At 39.2% G+C, this 22185-nt stretch overlaps 1 protein-coding gene across 1 annotated transcript in view; it reads left to right on the top strand.

The window, feature by feature from the left end:
• The window catches only part of insra (insulin receptor a), a 38455-nt gene that overhangs the window by 14338 nt on the left and 1932 nt on the right, over window positions 1-22185 (top strand). Inside the window, exons 3-20 of the mRNA XM_077724533.1 lie at window positions 10622-10958; window positions 12419-12558; window positions 13238-13382; window positions 13466-13674; window positions 14749-14875; window positions 14946-15199; window positions 15799-15966; window positions 16783-16981; window positions 17786-18066; window positions 18138-18277; window positions 19302-19461; window positions 19534-19630; window positions 19706-19773; window positions 19855-20084; window positions 20752-20862; window positions 20936-21095; window positions 21184-21313; window positions 21396-21530. Coding sequence (XP_077580659.1) covers window positions 10622-10958; window positions 12419-12558; window positions 13238-13382; window positions 13466-13674; window positions 14749-14875; window positions 14946-15199; window positions 15799-15966; window positions 16783-16981; window positions 17786-18066; window positions 18138-18277; window positions 19302-19461; window positions 19534-19630; window positions 19706-19773; window positions 19855-20084; window positions 20752-20862; window positions 20936-21095; window positions 21184-21313; window positions 21396-21530 — 3091 coding nt within the window. The remainder of the gene's footprint in view (window positions 1-10621; window positions 10959-12418; window positions 12559-13237; window positions 13383-13465; window positions 13675-14748; window positions 14876-14945; window positions 15200-15798; window positions 15967-16782; window positions 16982-17785; window positions 18067-18137; window positions 18278-19301; window positions 19462-19533; window positions 19631-19705; window positions 19774-19854; window positions 20085-20751; window positions 20863-20935; window positions 21096-21183; window positions 21314-21395; window positions 21531-22185) is intronic.

The following is a 22185-nucleotide window of genomic DNA, read 5'->3' as shown; positions in this document are numbered from 1 at the left end:
CCGGATAAGTTTATTCATCCCGTATTCGGCAAATTTCGTTGTCACACACAATAGTGAGAGAGTGAGAATACAGACACAGAAAAAGACATTTTTAGACATCAATAGATAGGTCATAAGTAAATTAATAAATAAATACATGAATAAATATATAAATAAATACATGAATAAATATATAAATAAATACATGAATAAATATATAAATAAATGTGTTGCTGATATATACATACACATAGACATACACATAGATGTACATATATACATACACATAGATGTACATATATACATACACATAGATACACATAGATGTACATATATACAAACACATAGTGAACGTGTATGCATACAGTAGGTCTTAACATGATATGTTAAGCTGATATGATAAATATGAACAGAAAAGGTGCTTTGGCTGAATGCATTCTTTCTGATGGGAACTACTACACAGTCACCTCTGGAGCCAGCTCTTGTTTTTGATATGTCATACTTATTACGTACAAAATCTTGCAGTGAAGGAGAGGAGCTTTGTTCCAGAAGACTTTGTAAACATAGTATCGTTCCAGTTTACAAGCATTTGTCTTTTATTTATGTATTTTTTAAGTAGTAGTATCCTTTGCAGTTCTTAATTACTGTCCTTGACCTGTACCCAATACACTAAACGCAGCCATTTTGCTGTATAAGTAATGACACTCTGCCAATGGGGTATTTCCTTGACGTTATGAAGAATGTCCATCATGTTTGGACAGATTTTCAGAGTCGGTTTGTGTATTTGGACATAACCATGAAGGTTTGCTATTGTTTACTTCTGCTGCTAAGATACAGACGACGAATAACGGTATAGTGTGATTGCACACAAAACCATCCATCTTTTGCCAGAGGAAGGAACAGTGGGGGTAGCGGTCCATAGGGTGGACGGATGGACGGATGAGGACACTTGGCGAGGTCCCTGACTTCCTTGGCTGGTACGCGGGGCATCGTTTTTTTCCCCACTCCGCGTAATTACCGTCATTCGCGTTGACGGAGTGTCGGTACCGATTGTTTCCCGTCTTTATTCTGCTGTTTCCGTTGTTGGATTATGAATGGACACCAGAGACGGATAGCGGAACTTGACACTTTTATGATGGAGCAAGTGGGCTGTGTGACCGGACAAAACAACCCCCTCAAATCCCCCCTCTCGTCGTGTACTTCTTGTTCACACTGCTGTTCTTAAATTAGATTTGGTCAGGTCTGGTTGGAGGCGGGATTAAAGTTGGACATTTGGATCTAAGTTTGGAGATTTGTTGTTAGTTTGTCTCTGTTTGACTAAATGATGGTGATTGGATCGTATTTTCTCGCATATAAGCCGTATTTGACGCTAAAAAAATGACTGAATAGAGCAGAAGTGGGCAAACTACGGCCCGAGGGCCACATATGGGCCTTTAGGCTTTTTCATCCGGCCCACCAAAGTTGTCCAAATAATGGTTTTGGTTTTTTTTCTCCAAGATGGCGCCGTTACACAGAAGCCAGTGGCAGTAGCTTTGTCCACTCTTATTGTTTTTTCGTGTTTTACAGCCCTTCTATCTTTTTTTAAATGACATTTTAATATTTTTTAATACATTTCTTTTCATACTTGACTTTGTACTTTATATACTTTTTACTTGAATGAAGAGTGAGGAGTATGTTAATGCTTGAGTCCTTTTTCCTGTTTATATTTCATATGTACTGTTAACGGATGCACTTTTTTATATGTATCATATCTTGTGCTGACCCCGCCCATCTGTTAAAGTCAATATGGCCCCCGGGCCCAAAAGTTTGCCCCCCTGGTCTAACTTATAATGCCTTTTCTAGCTACTATCACAATGAAATTGCCTGAATACAAGCTGAATAGAGTTATCCAATCCAATTGTGTGTATACTTCCAAACAGATCAAATGGGAAGGCTTTAGTAGAGGAGAGATAAGCCCCGCCCTTCAATCCCGGGATCCCTGAAATGTCTGGGATTCCACGGGACCGGCTCCAGGAGCCCGGCGGCCCAGGGTTCGTAGGGTGCAACTCCGGGGCGGTGCCAGAGCGCTGAAGTCAGCTCCGGGGGAAAATCTGGCGCCGTGTTCACGCACGCGTGTTGGCTTTCGAGCTACCGCCGACTTAAGAGAGTGAGACGGAGTCTTTTTCGCAGGGAATTCAAGACTCTTAAATTCACTTGGGTGGCTTTGCTTCCGGCCTTTTATTTATTTATTTATTTTTTCACCACTTGTTGCACACTACTCTCGTCTTCTCTGCGCAGCAGCAATCATATGGCGCGCAGTAAATAAAATCCAAACTTTTTTTTTTTTTTTTTTTTTACCCCTATCCTCATGATGGCGCCGTTTACGCGGCAGCCAGTGGCAGTATATCTGTCCACTCTTATGTTTTTTGTGTTTGACAGCATGTTTTACATGACAAATTAGAGGGAATATTGACATGCATCTGCTTATAACAGGTGTAATACCCATAGCGACCAATGATGGCGCTCACACTGGTAGTCAATGCGCTCAAGGGAGGTTGTTTTTCTGCCCAGACCAACGAAAAATTAGAGGGAACATTAGTGGGTTTGCTTCAGGCCTTTTTTATTTTTCACTTTCATTTGTTTGATTTGCAAATCAGGTTTTGAGAATCTCAAAGAGTTGATTACTACGTTAATAAAAGGCCTTTGCTTCATAATGAAATGGTCTCAAATCAACATCATCTGTGGATGAATCATCTTTAAAGTCATCCTTAGTTTTAAGTTTGAATGAAAACAGACCTTGGAGACCGGAAAAAATAATAATTATATATTTGTATATATATTTTGGTTAGAAAAGGGAATAACAACGTTTTTCTAACCTTGCATTAAAGAACTGTACGACTGTGTAAGGATCATAATCAATCAAAGTTGGATTTACAGGCGCATTGTTGGATTTCAAACCAGATTAAGTCTGGAAAGCGGACTAAAAATTTTTTTTTTGGACAATTTTATCTGTAGAAATTTCATTGTGCAGAACATCTGTTCTTACGCGGTACTGGCAATGAGTCACCCTTTAGATTTGCTTTGTATTGAGTCAAACACAATTTAATTTTCTTCTCGTCCTTGCTATGAAGGGCAACGCAACCAAAGTGAACGTGGAACGACGCCAGCAGAGAATTGTGGCAACAAAAGAGACAATTACAGGCACGCTTCGTATTTTTGACCTAGCAACTGATGGCACAATGACCTAAAGCGCTAAATATGGCTGTTGATTGTCGATAAAAGACTTTAAATGAGCCCGAGAGACGTTAAAGGCCAGAATGTCAGATGCCTACGTTGCTCTAATCAACATTAGCATTAATGGATTTGATATATTAACACTTATAGGAGCACATACTGTATTTTTTCCGCATAATAGCCACCTCCGCGTATAAGCCGTACCCTTAAAATTGTTGAATTTGACATTTTCCCTCGTATAAGCCGCCCACTGATGCACAACTTTCACCTCGACTTTAAAACTTTAAATAATTGACAGATGGGCGGGGTCAGCACGTGATACGATACATATAAAAAAGTGCATCCGTTATCAGTACATATGAAACATAAACAGAAAAAAGGACTAAAGTATTAACATACTCCTCACTCATCATTCAAGTAAAAATATAAAGTACAAAGTCAAGTAAAAAGGAATGTATTAAGAAATATTAAAATGGCATTTAAAACAAGATGGAGGGGCTGTAAAACACGAAAAACAAATAAGAGTGGACAGAACTACTGCCACTGGCTTCCGCTTAACGGCGCCATCTTGGAGAAAAAAACATTATTTGACAACGTCGTCGGTGGTCCGGATTAAAAAGCCTAACGGGCCGTATGTGGCCAACGGGCCGTAGTTTGCCCATGTCTGGTTTAGGCAGTACATTCAGCATCTTTGAAGCCTTCTCCTATGTCGTCTATGAAAGAGACAATATCATATTTGTCTGTGCAAACAATCGCCAGGTGTTGTTTATTCAAGCCCAGGCTTTGTTTTAATGAGCCGACGGTTGTTGAGCTCAGAAAACGAAAACTCATCATAGCAAAAATGTTTTAAAAAAAAATATATACATATATAAATTTTTCCTCAATTTTACAGACTGTCAAGGTGAACCATTTTGGCTTGCCTTGCTGTGAATTCAATAAGAAAAGAGCCAAGTCATCTTTTAAGGCTCCATTCAAATCTTGGTGTAGTCTAGACACTAGACAGGTTAGCCTTAATTTGATTGGCTGAAACGAGTGCAGACAACCTTGTCATGCGGCATCATTTCCGCATCTAGGACATCTTGACAAGAGGAGGCAATTTGCCCTTTACCCCTAAAGTTGATTATCTACATCAGCACCAATGTTCCCAATGCAATTACGCACTATTCTCATCTTCTCTGCGCAGCAGCCATCATATGGCGCGCAGTAAATGAAATCCAAACTTTGTTTTTTTACCCCCTTCCCCATGATGGCGCCTTTTACACGACAGCCAGTGGTAGTAGCTCTGTCCATTCTTATGTTTTTTTGTATTTTACAGCCTGTTTTACATGAAAAATTAGAGGAAACATGAATCACTACTATCTAGAACTTTTTGGATAGAGAAATAGTCATAAACAATTCATATTTTTAAATGTTATTCCTGGTGAGCCATTTCAGAATTGACAAAAAAGTACAAATACATGAAAATGTATATATTTTTTTGTCATTTTACCACTTTTAAAGTCAAAAAAGTATCAGAATTCTTTATTTTGCTGATGAGAATCAATGAGTATACATGCAAAAAGGTCAAATTTAAACAAAATGGAAGATTATTATTGTCCATATATTAGCTCAGTTTCAGCCAAAAGCAAAATCCACCTATCAAAAAGAGCCAAATGTGGCTCCCGAGCCATAAATTCCCCCCCCCCCCCCCCCCCCCTGACCTTGATAACAGCTTTTAATATTTTTTAACATACTAGAATCATTTTGTTGTTGTTTTTATCCCACTTTCAAGTTTTTTCTTCTTCTAATTAACAATCTCAGCGGCCATTTTGTATATATTTGACCTAACAAGACTCTCTGAGTCAACATTTAGTCTAAATTAATTCGAATTTCAATTGTTTTGGATTGACAGCAAAAGGCCGGAAGGAAGTCGAGAGTCCGAACGCCATCTCGTGCGTCATTGGCCAGTCCGAAAGGAACCTTAATTGCCCCATCATCGCTGAATGTGTTTATTATTTCTATTCCAGTCACGGACAAAGCTGGATGTCCTGCTTTTAGGTGGCAACCACACTATTGCATTTAAAAAATACAAAGTACCTCTCTTCCTCCTCTTCCTCCTCTTCCTCAGCCATGTTGTTTTTCTAGTTCTGGAGCGGTAGTGGCTAATGAAATTGTTTACCTTGTTTTCACCCCCGAAGGCTCGGCCCCGATAGCAAGGCTTACCAAGAAGAACAAAAACAAATATATTTATATATAGTGTGGTCATTAGGATGAGTCACGTTTGACTCTTTGTATTGTTTTTGTGAACTCTGAACGTGATGAACTCAATTAGCTCAGCTAGCTAGCTAGCTAGCACTTACTCAGCAAGTTTTTCCAGTCTTTTTTTCTAGATGATTTGCATACTTGGATGACATTAGTATTTGTTTATCTTGACATATGAGCATGTTGACTAACTAGTGATTTACTAACGAACCTGTTTGGTGTTTTAAGTTAAGTTGGGATTTTAAATGGTTCGGTTATGAGAAGAACTTTTTATATATTTTGATGATATTATGTATTTATTATGTTTTTGGAACTGCTAAATACTAGGCCAGTTTTTACCAAAATTATTAATATTATATTTTTCGAACTGCCAAATACCATGCAACCTTTTACTTATTTATTAATATTATATTTATTATATTTTTAGAACTGCCAAATACTATTCCAGTTTTTACAAAATTATTAATATTGTATTTGTTATATGTTTAGAACTGCCAAATACGATGCTAATTTTTACCAAATTAATAATATTAGATATACTATATTTTTAGAACTGCCAAATATGCCAGTTTTATCAAATTATTAATATCATATTATATTTTTAGAAGTGCCGAAACTTTGATGGTTGCACGTGAATGAAAAGATCCAGTGTTGAAGTAAAAAATTCAAGAAAATAAATACCGCCCTTGTCATTGCAGCGGAATTTTAATGACCGTTTAGCACCCTTTCGGCACGCCGTTTAGCATTTTTTTTTTTTTTTTGCCTTCCCCATACAAACTTGACGCACGAGGCGGTTGTTTCGGGCCAGATGCAAAATGACACCACAGAGTAATTTCAGGGCAGATGCCGGGATGCTTCTTTCCGTTCAGAATAGACATTTTAGGATCAACTATATTGGCTGTGGACGCTGCCTCCAAATGAATTGGTCACGTCAATTGTAGCCCCTTTAAATGACTGACTCATAGGCCTGGCCGTAGTTGCTTTGCATCAACATAATTCATCATCATCTTAATATTGAAATTGCTTTCTTGGACTTTTGGTCGCCGGTCTTTTGGTCGCCGGTCTTTTGGTCGCCGGTCTTTTGGTCGCCGGTCTTTTGGTCGCCGGTCTTTTGGTCGCCGGACTTTTGGTCGCCGGACTTTTGGTCGCCGGACTTTTGGTCGCCGGACTTTTGGTCGCCGGACTTTTGTTCCCCGGACTTTTGGTCCCCAGACTTTTGGTCCCCGGAGACTTTACTGTTGAAACCAGCTCTCAAAATTATAACCATGAGAGAGTTTGATATCTAAGAAAGAGAGTTTAATATCTATCTATATGTACTATTGAAAACAGTAGATATTTAGATATTAAATTCTCATGAATAATATTTTGAGAGCTGGTTTCAACAGTACTTAGATATTAAACTACTTAGATATTAAGCAGTACTTTGATATTAAACAGTACTGAGATTTAAAACAGTACTTAGATATTAAACAGTACTTGGATATTAAACAGTACTTAGATATTAAACTGTCCTTATATACTAAACAGTACTTAGATATTAAACAGTACTTAGATATTAAACTCTCTCTCTTAGATATTAAACTCTCTCTCATGAATATAATTTTGAGAGCTGGTTTCTGTCACCATTTCACCGGCGACCAAAAGAATGGCGACCAAACGTTACAATGTATGTCTTCACTTCACTTGTGTAGTGGACATGCTATTACAGTACATCCGCCTCCTTAAGGGTTAAATCTGGGGGGCGTGTCTTCCTCTTGTTTAGCATTTTTTTCTGTAAGAATCTCTGAGAAACTACCATCTGAAAGCGTCCTATAGGCTTAAATCTGGGGGGCCCCGGTCTAAGATATAGGGCAGTCAGGGGGGTTGTTTCATTTGAATAGCTAACCTCCCCAGCTAGCCAACACATTGGCTCAGGTGGAGGGTGGATCTAGTGGAACCACGATTCTCCGGCCTGGAACTGGCCTCGGTCGGATCTGGACTCGTTTCTAGCCAAAGCAAAGTGGAAGGAGGAATAACATAAGTTTGGACGTAAACTTTAGGCTAAAGTGTTGTACTACTACACTTTGCTGGCTTTAGCTACTCGCTGTTAGGTAGGAGGAGGCGGTTATATCATTTGTTTTCCCCTCACATGGTGCCCCTCGGCCCCCTTCTCACGTTCCCACTCTGGCTGCCATTCTCATGTTGCTGTAACACATACATATGCTTCCTTTAGAGGTGGCAAAAGAACAGTAAGGGGGGTGCAGGGTCATTGAAAAGGGGAAAATAGACCCTTTTCACAATTAAATTTAAGTCTGAATTTAAGGTACTTTCCATGCAAGAAAACCAATCATGTGACATTTTTTGTGGGCCGGACCATTTAAGATATAATATTTAGATTTTTTTTTTTAATAAAAGGATTAAAAGAAGTGGATTAACAGCCCTGAATATTCATTTTTTATAGAACTAAAACAATGTTTATTTTAGCTTTTTTTAATATATATTTTTAAATGATTTTTGAACCAAAAATACAGAAAAAAATGGATGAAAAAATGACAATTATTGATTTAAAAGTGATAAAATCTGGAAATTTAATATACATCTATACTCCATTTTAATTTAATCCTAAAACAGAAATTCGACCCTCATCATGGACTTTCCCGGGCCAGATTTGGCCCCCGGGCCGCCACTTTGACACACGTGGCCTGGTGCTAGTCAGCTGTTATTACTATTATTGTTTTTTTTTTTGCTCCATTCGGCAAGCCTTTAATTTAAAAAAAAGCATGACGACACCCAAACAAACCCACGTTTTTTTTTTTTTTTTTTTTATTCATACAGTGAATGAGAGCAGTTGATTTTGTTTTCCACAGACTTGTTTACCTCAAAGTACCTGATGTCCTTGGCCTCACATTTACACTCGACCAACAACTCTCTCTCTCTCTCTCTCACACACACACACACACACACACACACACACACACACACACACACACACACACACACACACACACACACACACACACACACCTGATCTAATATGACATAACAAGCTTATTATTACAAACACACATATGCATACGCACGCACGAAATCGCCACCTTGTTCTTTTATGACTGCCCTTCAAAGCCCAAAAATATCACTCTATGCTTCTTCTCTTATCTATTGTTTAACCGTGTATTTCTTTGGGTAGTCAATTCCTGGATCACTTTGTTAATGTTCAGAAATACTAAATACAGACGCTCCCTTACTTAGGAAACGAGTTAAGTTCAGAGTGCTTGTTAATAAGTTGAAATTGGTCATAAGCTGAAATTGGTCTTAAGTTGAAATTGGTCATAAGTTGAAATTGGTCATAAGTTGAAGTTGGTCATAAGTTGAAGTTGGTCATAAGTTGAAATTGGTCATGAGTTGAAATTGTTCAGGAGTTGAAATTGGTCATAAGTTGAAATTGGTTATAAGTTGAATTTGGTCATAAGTTGAATTTGGTCATAAGGTGAAATTGGTCATAAGTTGAAGTTGTTCAGGAGTTGAAGTTGTTCAGGAGTTGAAGTTGTTCAGGAGTTGAAATTGGTCATAAGTTGAAATTGGTCATAAGTTGAAATTGGTCATAAGTTGAAATTGGTCATAAGTTAAAATTGGTCATAAGTTAAAATTGGTCATAAGTTGAATTTGGTCATAAGGTGAAATTGTTCGAGAGTTGGAATTGTTCAGGAGTTGAAATTGTTCAGGAGTTGAAATTGTTCAAATTGAAGTTGATTCAGTGCTATATTTTGTAATATATTCTATATTTAAGGCCTATATAAGTATATTAAAGGTTTATATACATGCATTTGTATTTTTTAAGGCTTGAATAAGTAACCAGAATTGGTTTGTACTGAAAAACATTTAATACAATAGAGAGAATACATACAGTACTGTAATACTGTTTACATTCAAGTTGTATTCCCGTGTAACGCTCACCACTTTCTCACTCTCATCAAGCTTCTTTATTATTGCCACTTTGGTTTCAAGTGAAATGTTTTGCCTCTTCCTTACGATTGTTCCTAAGTAGGTGAGTGTCTGTACACCCATGTTCTTTTCTTTAAAAAAACAAAAAAAAATGTTGATATTGAGTCACTTGTTACTCACAAGTTTCACATTGCAAAAGTGTTGGGCTTGCAAAAGACATCAACCGTCGTTTTTCTCTACTTCCCGCCGGCCCTTTAAATCCTCTGGTCACTTACGTCGTCTGGTGTCGAGTGAGTTTAGGACCCCTGGTGTTTGGATACAATAACGCTCGTTAGCTCACGACAAGATGATCCCTAGCCTGCTGACCGTAGCTCAATGAAGGATTTGGCTTTGGCTGATGAGCACTTTTTCAAGACATAAACCTCATAGGAAGCTCTTAATTCCTTCTGGATGTACTCACTTAGCAGTCTGTTGTATTCAGGGCGCCATATTTTTCGGGCCATAAGTCGCGTTAGCCCAAAAAATGCAGTTAATAGGAAAAAAATTTTTTTTGGGGTTTATTTGATTTTTTTCTTGATTTTCAATGTTAAAATGACATGTGAAATGGCATAATAATGTGTGAATGATAAAAATAAATAAATAAAATGCACCCTTGGCCAAACCATAACAAGAACTGCGGCTTATAGTCCGGAAAATAGCCGCGCTAGCCCAAAAAATCAATTTTTTGGGGTTTATTTTAATTTTAAAGCAAAAAATGGCACCCTTGGCCGAAATACAACAAGAATTGCGCCTTATAGTCCGAAAAATAGTCGCGCTAGCCCCAAAAATCGCATTTTTTGGGTTTATTTTAATTTTAAAGCAAAAAATGGCACCCTTGGCCAAACTATAACAAGAACTGCGGCTTATAGTCCGGAAAATAGCCGCGCTAGCCCCAAAAATCAATTTTTTGGGGTTTATTTTAATTTTAAAGCAAAAAATGGCACCTTTGGCCGAAATATAACAAGAATTGCGCCTTATAGTCCAGAAAATACAATGTTGAACCAAAAAAAAATTGTCCTTTCCATGAACCCATAAATAAATAAGACATAACAATACCTTTTATATGACTTGCAACTATTTACATTATAAATAATGCATGTGTTTTTATTTTTTCAAATTTTGGGCGTCCCAGATGAGACATCTCCTAAAAAGACCCAAAAAAATCAAAGATTTGGAGTGAGTGTGCAACCTTCCGTGACCTTTGACATTTGTGTCTCCGTCCACTCAGTGTGTCCCGTCCACTGCAAACACCGAGCCTGCACCCGAGATCAACAATGCTGCCACGAACAGTGCTTGGGAGGCTGCGTGGAACCGGCATCTCCGGCGCATTGCGTGGCCTGCCGGGGTCTCCAGCACCAAAGCGGCTGCGTGGAACGCTGCCCCCACGGATTCTACACCTTCAAAGGCTGGCGTTGCGTCTCCTCGGCCTTCTGCCAGGAGCTCCACGACAGGTGCAAGCGCGAGAAGGAGCGCAGCAAGAGCCCCGACTGCCACGAGTACGTCATCCACAACGGCGCCTGCGTCCCCGAGTGTCCCTCCGGCTACACCACCGTCAATTCTTCCTCGTAAGTGCGCCGACGTCAAAATGTGGAATTCGATGGCTTTTATTGTCGGTCGCCGGTCTTTTGGTGACAGAGAGTTTACTGTTGAAACCAGCTCTCAAAATATATTCATGAGACAGAGTTTAATATCTAAGTACTGTTGAAAACAGTACTTAAATGTTAGGCAGTACTTAGATATTAAGCAGTACTTAGATATTAAACGGTACTTAGATAGTTAGCAATACATAGATATTAAACAGTACTTGGATATTAAGCAGTACTTGGATATTAAGCAGTACTTAGATATTAAGCAGTACTCAGATATTAAGCAGTACTCAGATATTAAGCAGTACTCAGATATTAAGCAGTACTTAGATATTTAGCAGTACGTAGATATTAAACAGGACATAGATATTTAGCAGTACTTAGATATTAAACAGTACTTAGATATTTAGCAGTACGTAGATATTAAACAGTACTTAGATATTAAGCAGTACATAGATATTTAGCAGTACTTAGATATTAAACAGTACTTAGATATTTAGCAGTACGTAGATATTAAACAGTACTTAGATATTAAGCAGTACATAGATATTTAGCAGTACTTAGATATTAAACATTTCTTAGATATTAAATTATCTCTTAGATATTAAACTCTCTCTCATGAATATAATTTTGAGAGCTGGTTTCAACAGTACTTAGATATTATATAGTACTTAGATATTAAGTAGTACTTAGATATTAAACAGTACTAAGATATTAAACAGTACTTAGATATTACACAGTACTTAGATATTAAATAGTACTTAGATACTAAACTCTCTCTCATAAATATAGGTAAAAGACTGGCGACCAAACGTCCGGTCACGAGATATAACTCCTGGTCGGACGTTTGGTCGCCCGGACGTTTGGTCGCCCGGACTATAAAACGTAAAACTGGCTCATTTAGTAGATTCAGCTCAGCCAAAATGTTAACAATTCATCACACACTTACTATATATTCTGTGTTATTGTTTTTTTGTTATGTAATAGTATATATTTGAAAGCTGCTCTCAGGAGTCAAGATGTCAGGCAAACACATTTGTTAGCTAATGGCCTAAAAGGCGGAATGGCGGCATCGCTATTGTTCCTGCCCACTAATACCTACTTTAGCCCCCTGTTAGCATCAGCGCTAATGCTCCCATTCCACGCACCGTGTTTGTATAAACTTTACCGCACGCTAAAGCGTCAGACTGTTTATGGCTAGATAAACACACGGGCGGCATGTCGTTGTTAACTTTTGGAAATAAGGAACCATATTTAGTCATTTTGGAGGCCGATACAATGTCATGTCATTTCTCTTAACCAGTCTAGAAATTCAATTCAAGTGAAGGCTTTACAAATAAAGTTCCAGATAACTTGCCTAAACATTAACCGGGCGATTGGACGTCTATTTACGTCGCTTCCAAGGGCAAAACTTATCAGCACCTGCTTGTTCTCCACAGGTTGAACTGCACGCCTTGCGCCGGGTTGTGCCCCAAAGTTTGCATGGGCTTGAAAACGGTGGACTCGGTCACGGCGGCGCAATCCTTGATGGGATGCACCATCCTCAACGGCAGCCTGGTTATCAACCTACGTGGAGGAAGTGAGTGGACTTAAGTGGACTATAAACCAAACACTGCAAAGTATGGTTACCGTATTTTCACGACTATAAGGCGCACTTAAAAGTCTTAAATTTTCTTCCAAATAGACAGTGCGCCTTATAATCCAGTGCGCCTTATATATGGAAAAAACAGACAACCAAAAACCACCACTGTCGGATATTAAAAAAACACAAAGGCCTGAACTGAATACTCAATAGTGTTAAATATGCAGATGCCATATTAGTTTACCAAATCTTCCATCATATAGCTCCTCCCCCACTGCAAGATTTTATACAAAAAAATCCAAAACATCAACAATGGCTGGCTCTAGAGGTGACTGTAAAGTAGCGAGTGCTTCATACCTGGAAGTCAATAGCAATTACCGTATTTTCACCACTATAAGGCGCACTTAAAAGACTTACATTTTCTCCAAAATAGACAGTGCGCCTTATAATACAGTGCGCCTTATATATGGAAAAATGTCATTCGTTGAGGGTGCGCCTTATAATGCTGTGCGCCTTATAGTCGTGAAAATATGGTACCCCTATTTTAAAAAAAATCCAAATATATACATATATGTTTTTTTTAAATGCTAGTTTCCCCCTGAAATAAAAACCACCATGTAGTGAAGCCGTGATATTTGAGGGATGACTGTATTATCTCCCCCCTACCACCCGACAGATAACATAGCGGCAGAGTTAGAGGCAAGCCTGGGCCAGCTGGAGGAAATCACGGGCTATCTGACAGTGCGGCGCTCCTACGCCTTGGTTTCCCTGTCCTTCTTCCGCAAGCTTCGCCTGATTCGCGGGGAGGAGACGGAAATCGGGTGAGTTTCAGTCTACCCCTCTCTTGGGCTTTTTCAATGAAGAAGAAGAAGAGGATTTTCTTCATCATCTTTCTTCCCAACAGCAATTACTCCTTCTACGCTCTGGATAACCAGAACCTACGACAGCTTTGGGACTGGTCCAAGCACAAGTTGAGCATCCTCAAGGGACGCCTCTTCTTCCACTACAACTCCAAGTTGTGCATGTCGGAGATTCGCAAGATGGAGCAAGTGGCCGGCACCCGCCAGCGCAAAAACGACATCGCCTCCAAAACCAACGGCGACCAGGCCTCGTGTAAGTCCACAAAAGATGTGCCCACTTAAAAAAAGGGAGGGGAACAAATATATAAATCGCTAGGGCCTATAAGGTACTTTGTGGGGTTAGGAGCCATTTTCATCTATCAGAAACAGTAATATATACATGTAAAAATGTTGTAAGTAGAGGTGTACTTTATATGTAAATTATCTAATTCGCTCCACTGACCTCACAAAACTACCAAATAAACCCTTTAAATTTTGTTTTCAAATTTTATATATATACATATGTATGTATATATACACATATATATATATATATATATATATATATATATATACATATATACATATATATATATATATATATATATATATATATATATATATATATATATATATATATATATATATATATATATATATATATATATATATATATATATATATATATATATATATATATATATATATATATATATAAATATATATATATATATATATATATATATATATATATATATATATATATATATATATATATATATACACACATGTACACATATTCAGATATATACATACATATAAATACATATATATATTTGTACATAAATTTATATATACATATACACACATTTATACACATATACACTTATGTATACACATATACAGACATATATACACATATACACGTATATACACTCATGTATACACATATACAGACATATATACACATATATACACATATATACACATATATACACTTATATACACTCATGTATACACATTTATACACATATATACACATATATACACATTTATACACATACATACACTCATATACACTCATATATACACATATACACACATATACACACATATATACCCATATATACATATACACACACATATACACACATATATATACACACATATATACATACACACACTGGATTATTATTTATATAAGTGGCAAAGCCAGCCAAAATGTGTGTGCCGAATAGAGGGAAAAATACTGTTATGTCCAGATATAATAAGCTCCTAACTGATGAAAATGATTGGCGTGTCTCACTCATGTCATTTTCATCCTCCGTTCAAATTTGTGTTTGTTCAGGTGAGAATCACGTCCTGAAGTTTACGCTGATCCGAACCATGAGCGATAAGATCATGGTCAAGTGGGAAGCCTTCTGGCCTCCGGACTTCCGAGACCTGTTGGGATTCATGGTGCTCTACAAAGAAGCGTAAGTAGCTCCCACCCACTACAGCGGCCATGGGAGCATGACTTGTGAGCGCCGTCCTTCGTCTTTTCAGGCCGTTTCAAAACGTGACAGAGTTCGACGGGCAGGACGCGTGCGGTTCCAACAGCTGGGTGATCGCCGACGTGGACCCGCCCCCTCGCTCCACCGAGGGCGAGCGGGACCACACGGAACCGGGCCACCTGATACTCCCTCTCAAGCCCTGGACGCAGTACGCCATCATGGTCAAGACGCAGCTGTCGGCTTCGGACGAGCACCAGGTCAACGGCGCCAAGAGTGACATCATCTATGTGCGCACCAACGCCACCAGTAAGATTTGGATTTTTTTTAGAGAAAAATTATAACATTTTAACATGACAAAACGTAACTATACAATCACAAAAAAAGTTATTTTCTTTTCTAAAAACCTTTTTTTAAACAATTTTTTTGACCACGCCCTCCCTTAATCTTACTATATTCATGCAAAATCATGATTATTTTTCCCAGAATTGCTATTTTCTTACATTTTTTGACTATTTTTGTCATTTTAGACTATTTTTTCTGTAATTTTAGACTTTTTTTGTAATTTTAGACTATTTTTTGTAATTTTAGACATTTTTTTTGTAATTTTAGACAATTTTTTTGTAATTTTAGACAATTTTTTTGTAATTTTAGACATTTTTTTGTAATTTTAGACACTTTTTGTAATTTTAGACAATTTTTTGTCATTTTTGACTATTTTTTGTAATTTTAGACTTTTTCTCTGAATGTACAACTGTCATTTCTTTTTTTACAAGACTGAGACGTACAGATACATTTATCTTTTTTAATTATGATACATTTTTATGATCACGTCCCTATCTATTGACCATTAAACAACATGGCTTTTAAAAAATTGAATTTTGAATGTTATTCTTTTGTTTTAACAGAACCGTCCGTACCTTTGGACCCCATCTCCTCGTCCAATTCGTCCTCCCAGATCATCCTAAAATGGAAGCCCCCCAACGACCCCAACGGCAACATCACGCACTACTTGGTCTTTTGTCAACGGCAGGCCGAGGCCAGCGAGCTCTACAAGTTCGATTACTGTCAAAAGGGTGAGAAATCGAACCAAGTTTTGGGCCCACGGGGGGGCCACATTGACTTTAAAAATTTCACAGATGGGCGGGGTCAGCACAAGATACGATAATATATAAAAAAGTGCATCCGTTAACAGTACATATGAAACATAAACAGAAAAAAAGGACAAAAAAAACATTTGGACCATGTCGGTGGGCCGGATTAAAAAGCCTAACGGGGCCGTATGTGGCCCGCGGGCCGTAGTTTGCCCATGTCTGGTGTAGATAATGGCGTGCACCCTGGGGCGTATCGGTCACCCGCCCTTGACCCATCTTTGCAGACGATAAATGGCAAAAGACACGCCGTCCGTCCCCGCAGTTGTGTCCCCTCGAACATGTGCGAGTTCTCATTGAGTTGAGTGAGCAAAAAAACGCCGTATTTAGTAAATTGAGTCTATTTTTAGCTTAAAATTTAAAAAAAGTGCAAATATAATGTCTCCTGACTATCAAAGACAACAAAATTTCATTGTCAATTTATATTTGAATATGAATATATAGGCATAGTTATTATTATAGTGTTCATCATTTAAACTTAATTTTTTTGTCAATGGATTTTTCCCAATATTTTTGCCTCTATTCTTTTCTTACTTAGAATATATATTTTCTTTTATTCATAAAAATCTATTTTCTATGATTTCTATAGGTTCACCATACAATTATTTTCACCCTTTTTAGCCATATTTTTGTATTTTAATGCATTCTGCCCACATCTGGTCTATACTGTGTGTTCGTGTGTGTGTGAGGGTGCCGGAGCCGCTCTCCTTTAGTAATGGCATCCTTCATCCGTGTGGGCAGGAATGAAGCTGCCCTCGCGGGTCCCCACTCAGGTGGACGGCGATGAGGAGCAAAAGTGGAACCAGACGGAAGAGGTGGGCCCGGGCACGCGATGCTGCGCCTGCCCCAAGACCGACAAGGAGCTCAAGAAGGAGAAGGAGGAGCTGGAGTACCGCAAGACCTTTGAGAACTACCTCCACAACGAAGTCTTTGAGATGAAGTGAGGACTTTTTGCACGCCAACATAACATAAACAAACTTAAATGAACTTGGATTACGATGCAGACACACTCAAAAGTACTCGCACCTCAAATTACTCGCACCTCAAATTACTCATATCTCAAATTACTCGCCCCTCAAAGTACTCTCATCTCAAATTACTCGCATTTCAAAGTACTCTCATCTCAAAGTACTCACATCTCAAAGTACACGTATCTCAAATTACTCGTATCTCAAATTACTCGTATCTCAAATAACTCGCATCTCTAAGTACTCGCATCTCTAAGTACTCGCATCTCTAAGTACTCGCATCTCTAAGTACTCTCATCTCTAAGTACTCTCATCTCAAAGTATTCGCCTCTCAAATTACTCGCATCTCAAATTACTCGCATCTCAAAGTATTCGCCCCTCAAAGTACTCGCCCCTCAAAGTACTCGCATCTCAAAGTACTCCCATCTCAAAGTACTCCCATCTCAAAGTACTCGCCCCTCAAAGTACTCGCCCCTCAAAGTACTCGCCCCTCAAAGTACTCGCCCCTCAAAGTACTTGCCCCTCAAAGTACTCGCCCCTCAAAGTACTCGCCCCTCAAAGTACTCGCATCTCAAAGTACTCGCATCTTAAAGTACTCTTATCTCAAAGTACTCGTATCTCAAATTGCTCATATGTCGAGGAACCACTGTATTACGGTTACCAAAATGATTTTCTGTTTGCTAAATACTTGTTTATCATAGAATACAACTTAAGACGATAGTTATCTTTTCAAAGAAAATAAAGCCTGTTATTTTTTGTTGTTTTTTTTCTCGCAGACGTTCGCGAGATCGGCGCTCGGCCATGGGCGTGGCCAACCGAACACGCCCTTTCCCCACCGGCGCCTCGGGCCAGCTCTTAAGCACCGCCTTCCCCGAGGAGGAGGAGACGTTCGAGAGCACCAAGACGGTGGTGACGGTCCTGGCCAAAGAGTCCACCGTCATCTCCAACCTGCGCCACTTCACCAGCTACCAAATCGAAATCCACGCCTGCAACCACCCGACCGACGCGGCCCGCTGCAGCATGGCCGCTTACGTCAGCGCCCGCACCATGCCCGAAGGTAGAAAAGCGCTCACCCGACGGCGCCACGGCTCACGAGCTAAACCCGGCGCGTGTCCGTGCCCCCCGCAGACAAAGCCGACAACATCGCGGGCTCCATCAGGTGCCAAGTGTCCGACATGACGGCGTACGTCACTTGGGAGGAGCCGGCCGCCCCCAACGGCATGATCATCCTCTACGAAGTCAACTACAAGCGCATCGGGGACGTCGAGGTAAGCGCAATCTCGCCGACTCAAAATGGGCGCCGTCAATGGGAGGAAGACACTATGACTCGATAGCGGCTTTCCCAGTTGAGATGATGGATTTCATGTCTATATAGTCATCCCTCGATTACATGAGATAACTTTATTCATTCTGTATTTGGGAAATCTCTTAAGAGGGTGTGAATACAGACACAGGAAAATACATATATGTAAATATACATACATTTAGAAATATACATATACATACATAAATAAATAAATATACGTATACACACATATATAAATAAATATACATATACATACATATATAAATAAATATACATACATATACATACATATTCATATACATACATATATAAATAAATATACATACATATACATACATATTCATATACATTCAGATAAGTATACATATGCATACATACATATATAAGTATACATATACATACATACATATATAAGTATACATATATACATATACATACATACATATATAAGTATACATATATACATATACATACATACATATATAAGTATACATAAGCATACATACATATATAAGTATACATATGCAAGTATACATATGCATACATACATATATAAGTATACATATACATACATACATATATAAGTATACATATACATACATACATATATAAGTATACATATACATACATACATACATACATATATAAGTATACATATACATACATACATACATACATACATACATATATAAGTATACATATGCATACATACATACATATATAAGTATACATATACATATATAATTGGATTTAAGTGGATTTTCATATTTATATGAACTATGCAAAAGTTTAAGCCGCGGTATTCGAGGGATTACTGTATCTGTCAATGGAAACGAACATTTGTTGTGCAAAAGTGCAACCAATCAGCCATCTATTAAAAAATGATGACCACGGCCCTTAAAAAAAATCATTTAAAAGATGATCCGAATAGACAGTAAAAAAATGACCAAACGAGTCCAAAAATCTTGCTTACCATCACGACACAGGAGCAGCACCACTGCGTATCAAGGAACATGTACAAAAGCGCACGAGGCTGCAAACTACGGGTGATGCATTCTGGGAACTACACGGTCCGCATCCGAGCCACGTCCCTGGCGGGAAACGGATCGTGGACCGAGCCCACCTATTTCTACGTGGAAGACGCCCGTGAGTCCCCCTCGCTTTATCCTCCTAAAAGACGACTTCTCAGGTCAGAATTTTTCATTTTGTTCTTCCCAGGAGATCCTCTCAACATCGCCAAAATCGTCATCGGGCCGATTATTTTCGTACTTCTGCTGTTTGCCGCCATGGCGGGATACGCCATGTTCAAGAAGAAGTAGGCTTCCTCCTCCTGGAACCAAAAAAAAACACGATTTATGATTGACTTTTAACTGATTTTTGTTGCTTTTAGTCAAACCCAAGGCCCAAGCGGTCCCATCTACGCCTCATCCAATCCCGAATACCTCAGCGCTAACGACAGTAAGTGTTTCCCGAAGCTCGAACGCCGCCCGGTCGACCCTACCGTGGACTGAACGCAATGGCCACGCCCCCATGACGCAGTGTACGAGGAGGACGAGTGGGAGGTGGCTCGCGACAAGATCAAAATCCTACGCGAGCTGGGCCAGGGCTCCTTCGGCATGGTGTACGAGGGCTTCGCCAAGGACGTGGTCAAGGGCGAGAGCGAGACGCGGGTGGCCGTCAAGACGGTCAACGAGTCGGCCAGCCTGCGCGAGAGGATCGAGTTCCTCAACGAGGCCTCCGTCATGAAGGCCTTCAGCTGTCATCACGTGGTAAGCTCGCTGACTTTAACTGGCTTGACTTGAATTGGCTTGACTTGACTTGAATTGACTTGAATTGACTTGAAATGGCTTGAATTGGCTTGGCTTGGCTTGGCTTGAATTGGCTTGAAATAACTTGAATTGGCTTGAAATAACTTGAAATAACTTGAATTGGCTTGAATTGGCTTGAATTGGCTTGGCTTGACTTGGCGTGAATTGACTTGAAATGACTTGAAATGACTTGAATTGCCTTGCCTTGAATTGCCTTGAATTGCCTTGAATTGCCTTGAATTGCCTTGAATTGCCTTGAATTGCCTTGAATTGCCTTGAATTGGCTTGACTTGGCTTGACTTGGCTTGAATTGGCTTGAAATAACTTGAATTGGCTTGGCTTGAATTGACTTGAATTGCCTTGAATTGCCTTGCCTTGAATTGCCTTGAATTGCCTTGAATTGCCTTGAATTGGCTTGCCTTGAATTGGCTTGAATTGGCTTGAATTGGCTTGAATTGGCTTGACTTGACTCCTATTTGTCTATTGCAGTGGTATCGAACACGCGGCTCTCGAGCCTGTAGTGGCTCTTTGCTTCTTATTTTCAGATGTAGCATACACTGTGGCTCATTTCATCCCGTTTCTCTTAAAACACAACCCATTCAAAACATTTTTTTGTCATATTTGATAGGTGCGTCTACTGGGCGTGGTTTCTAAAGGGCAGCCCACTCTGGTGGTGATGGAACTGATGACCCACGGGGACTTGAAAAGCTACCTACGCTCTCTGCGCCCCGAATCCGAGGTAAGGCTCGCCACGGCGCGTGTTCTCGCTCGCGGGGGGTGACGCTCCACTGACCAAACGGCGCGGTCCTCAGAACAACCCGGGACGCCCACCCCCCACGCTCAAGGAAATGATCCAGATGGCGGCGGAGATCGCTGACGGCATGGCGTACCTCAACGCCAAGAAGTTTGTCCATCGTGATTTGGCCGCCAGAAACTGCATGGTGGCTCAAGACTTTACCGTCAAAATAGGAGGTACTTGTATCATTGGCATAGTGTTTTTATCTCACATGTTTTCGTGTGTTTAGGTTCACTTTTGAGCACCCGTTTTCGTTGTGTCCAGATTTCGGCATGACCCGTGACATCTACGAGACGGACTACTACCGCAAAGGAGGCAAGGGCCTGCTGCCCGTCCGGTGGATGGCGCCCGAGTCCCTGAAAGATGGCGTTTTCACCGCGCACTCGGACTGCTGGTCGGTCACCCGTCTGTCCGGAATGTCTCCCTGATACGTTGTATCTTATTATTAATATATATTTTTTGATTGTGTGGTTCAGGTCATTTGGGGTGGTGCTGTGGGAGATCAGCACGCAAGCCGAGCAGCCTTACCAAGGACTCTCAAATGAGCAGGTGCTCAAGTTTGTCATGGACGGAGGATATCTGGACCGACCGGACAACTGCGCCGACAGACTGTGAGTGCCGCCGGGGATCGGGGAAAACGGGATTCGGGAAAAAAAATGGGGCTTCTTGGGGGAGGTTTTAACCCAAGAGGATATTATGTATACGTGTATAAGTGTAAACATGTGTATATATGTGTATATATGTGTATATATGTATATATGTGTATATATGTATATATGTGTATATATGTATATATGTGTATATATGTGTATATATGTGTATATATATGTATATATGTGTATGTATGTGTATATATATATATATATATATATATATATATATATATATATATATATATATATATATATATATATATATATATATATATATATATATATATATATATATATATATATATATATATATGTGTGTGTGTGTGTGTATGTATGTGTATATATATATGTGTATGTATGTACATGCATGTACATGTATATATGTGTATATGTATACTTTTTTATGAACTTAAAAAATAAATATACCTATGTTTTTTTTAATTCATAAAAGTGTGAAAATCCACGCTAAAACTCTTAAGCGGAAGCCACTTTTGCTACCATGCAATATTCGAGGGATTACTGTCCACCAAATTGTCCAACCTGTGACATTTTAGTTCTCCCAAAATATCACCCATCTGTCGCTTTCAACTTTCAACCCACCCACATTCTACCA

The sequence above is a fragment of the Stigmatopora nigra genome, chromosome 9, assembly GCF_051989575.1.
Source record: "Stigmatopora nigra isolate UIUO_SnigA chromosome 9, RoL_Snig_1.1, whole genome shotgun sequence".
NCBI classification, from domain to species: Eukaryota; Metazoa; Chordata; class Actinopteri; order Syngnathiformes; family Syngnathidae; genus Stigmatopora; species Stigmatopora nigra.
Note: the sequence above shows the minus strand (reverse complement) of the source record. Positions and strands in the feature narration are given on the sequence as shown.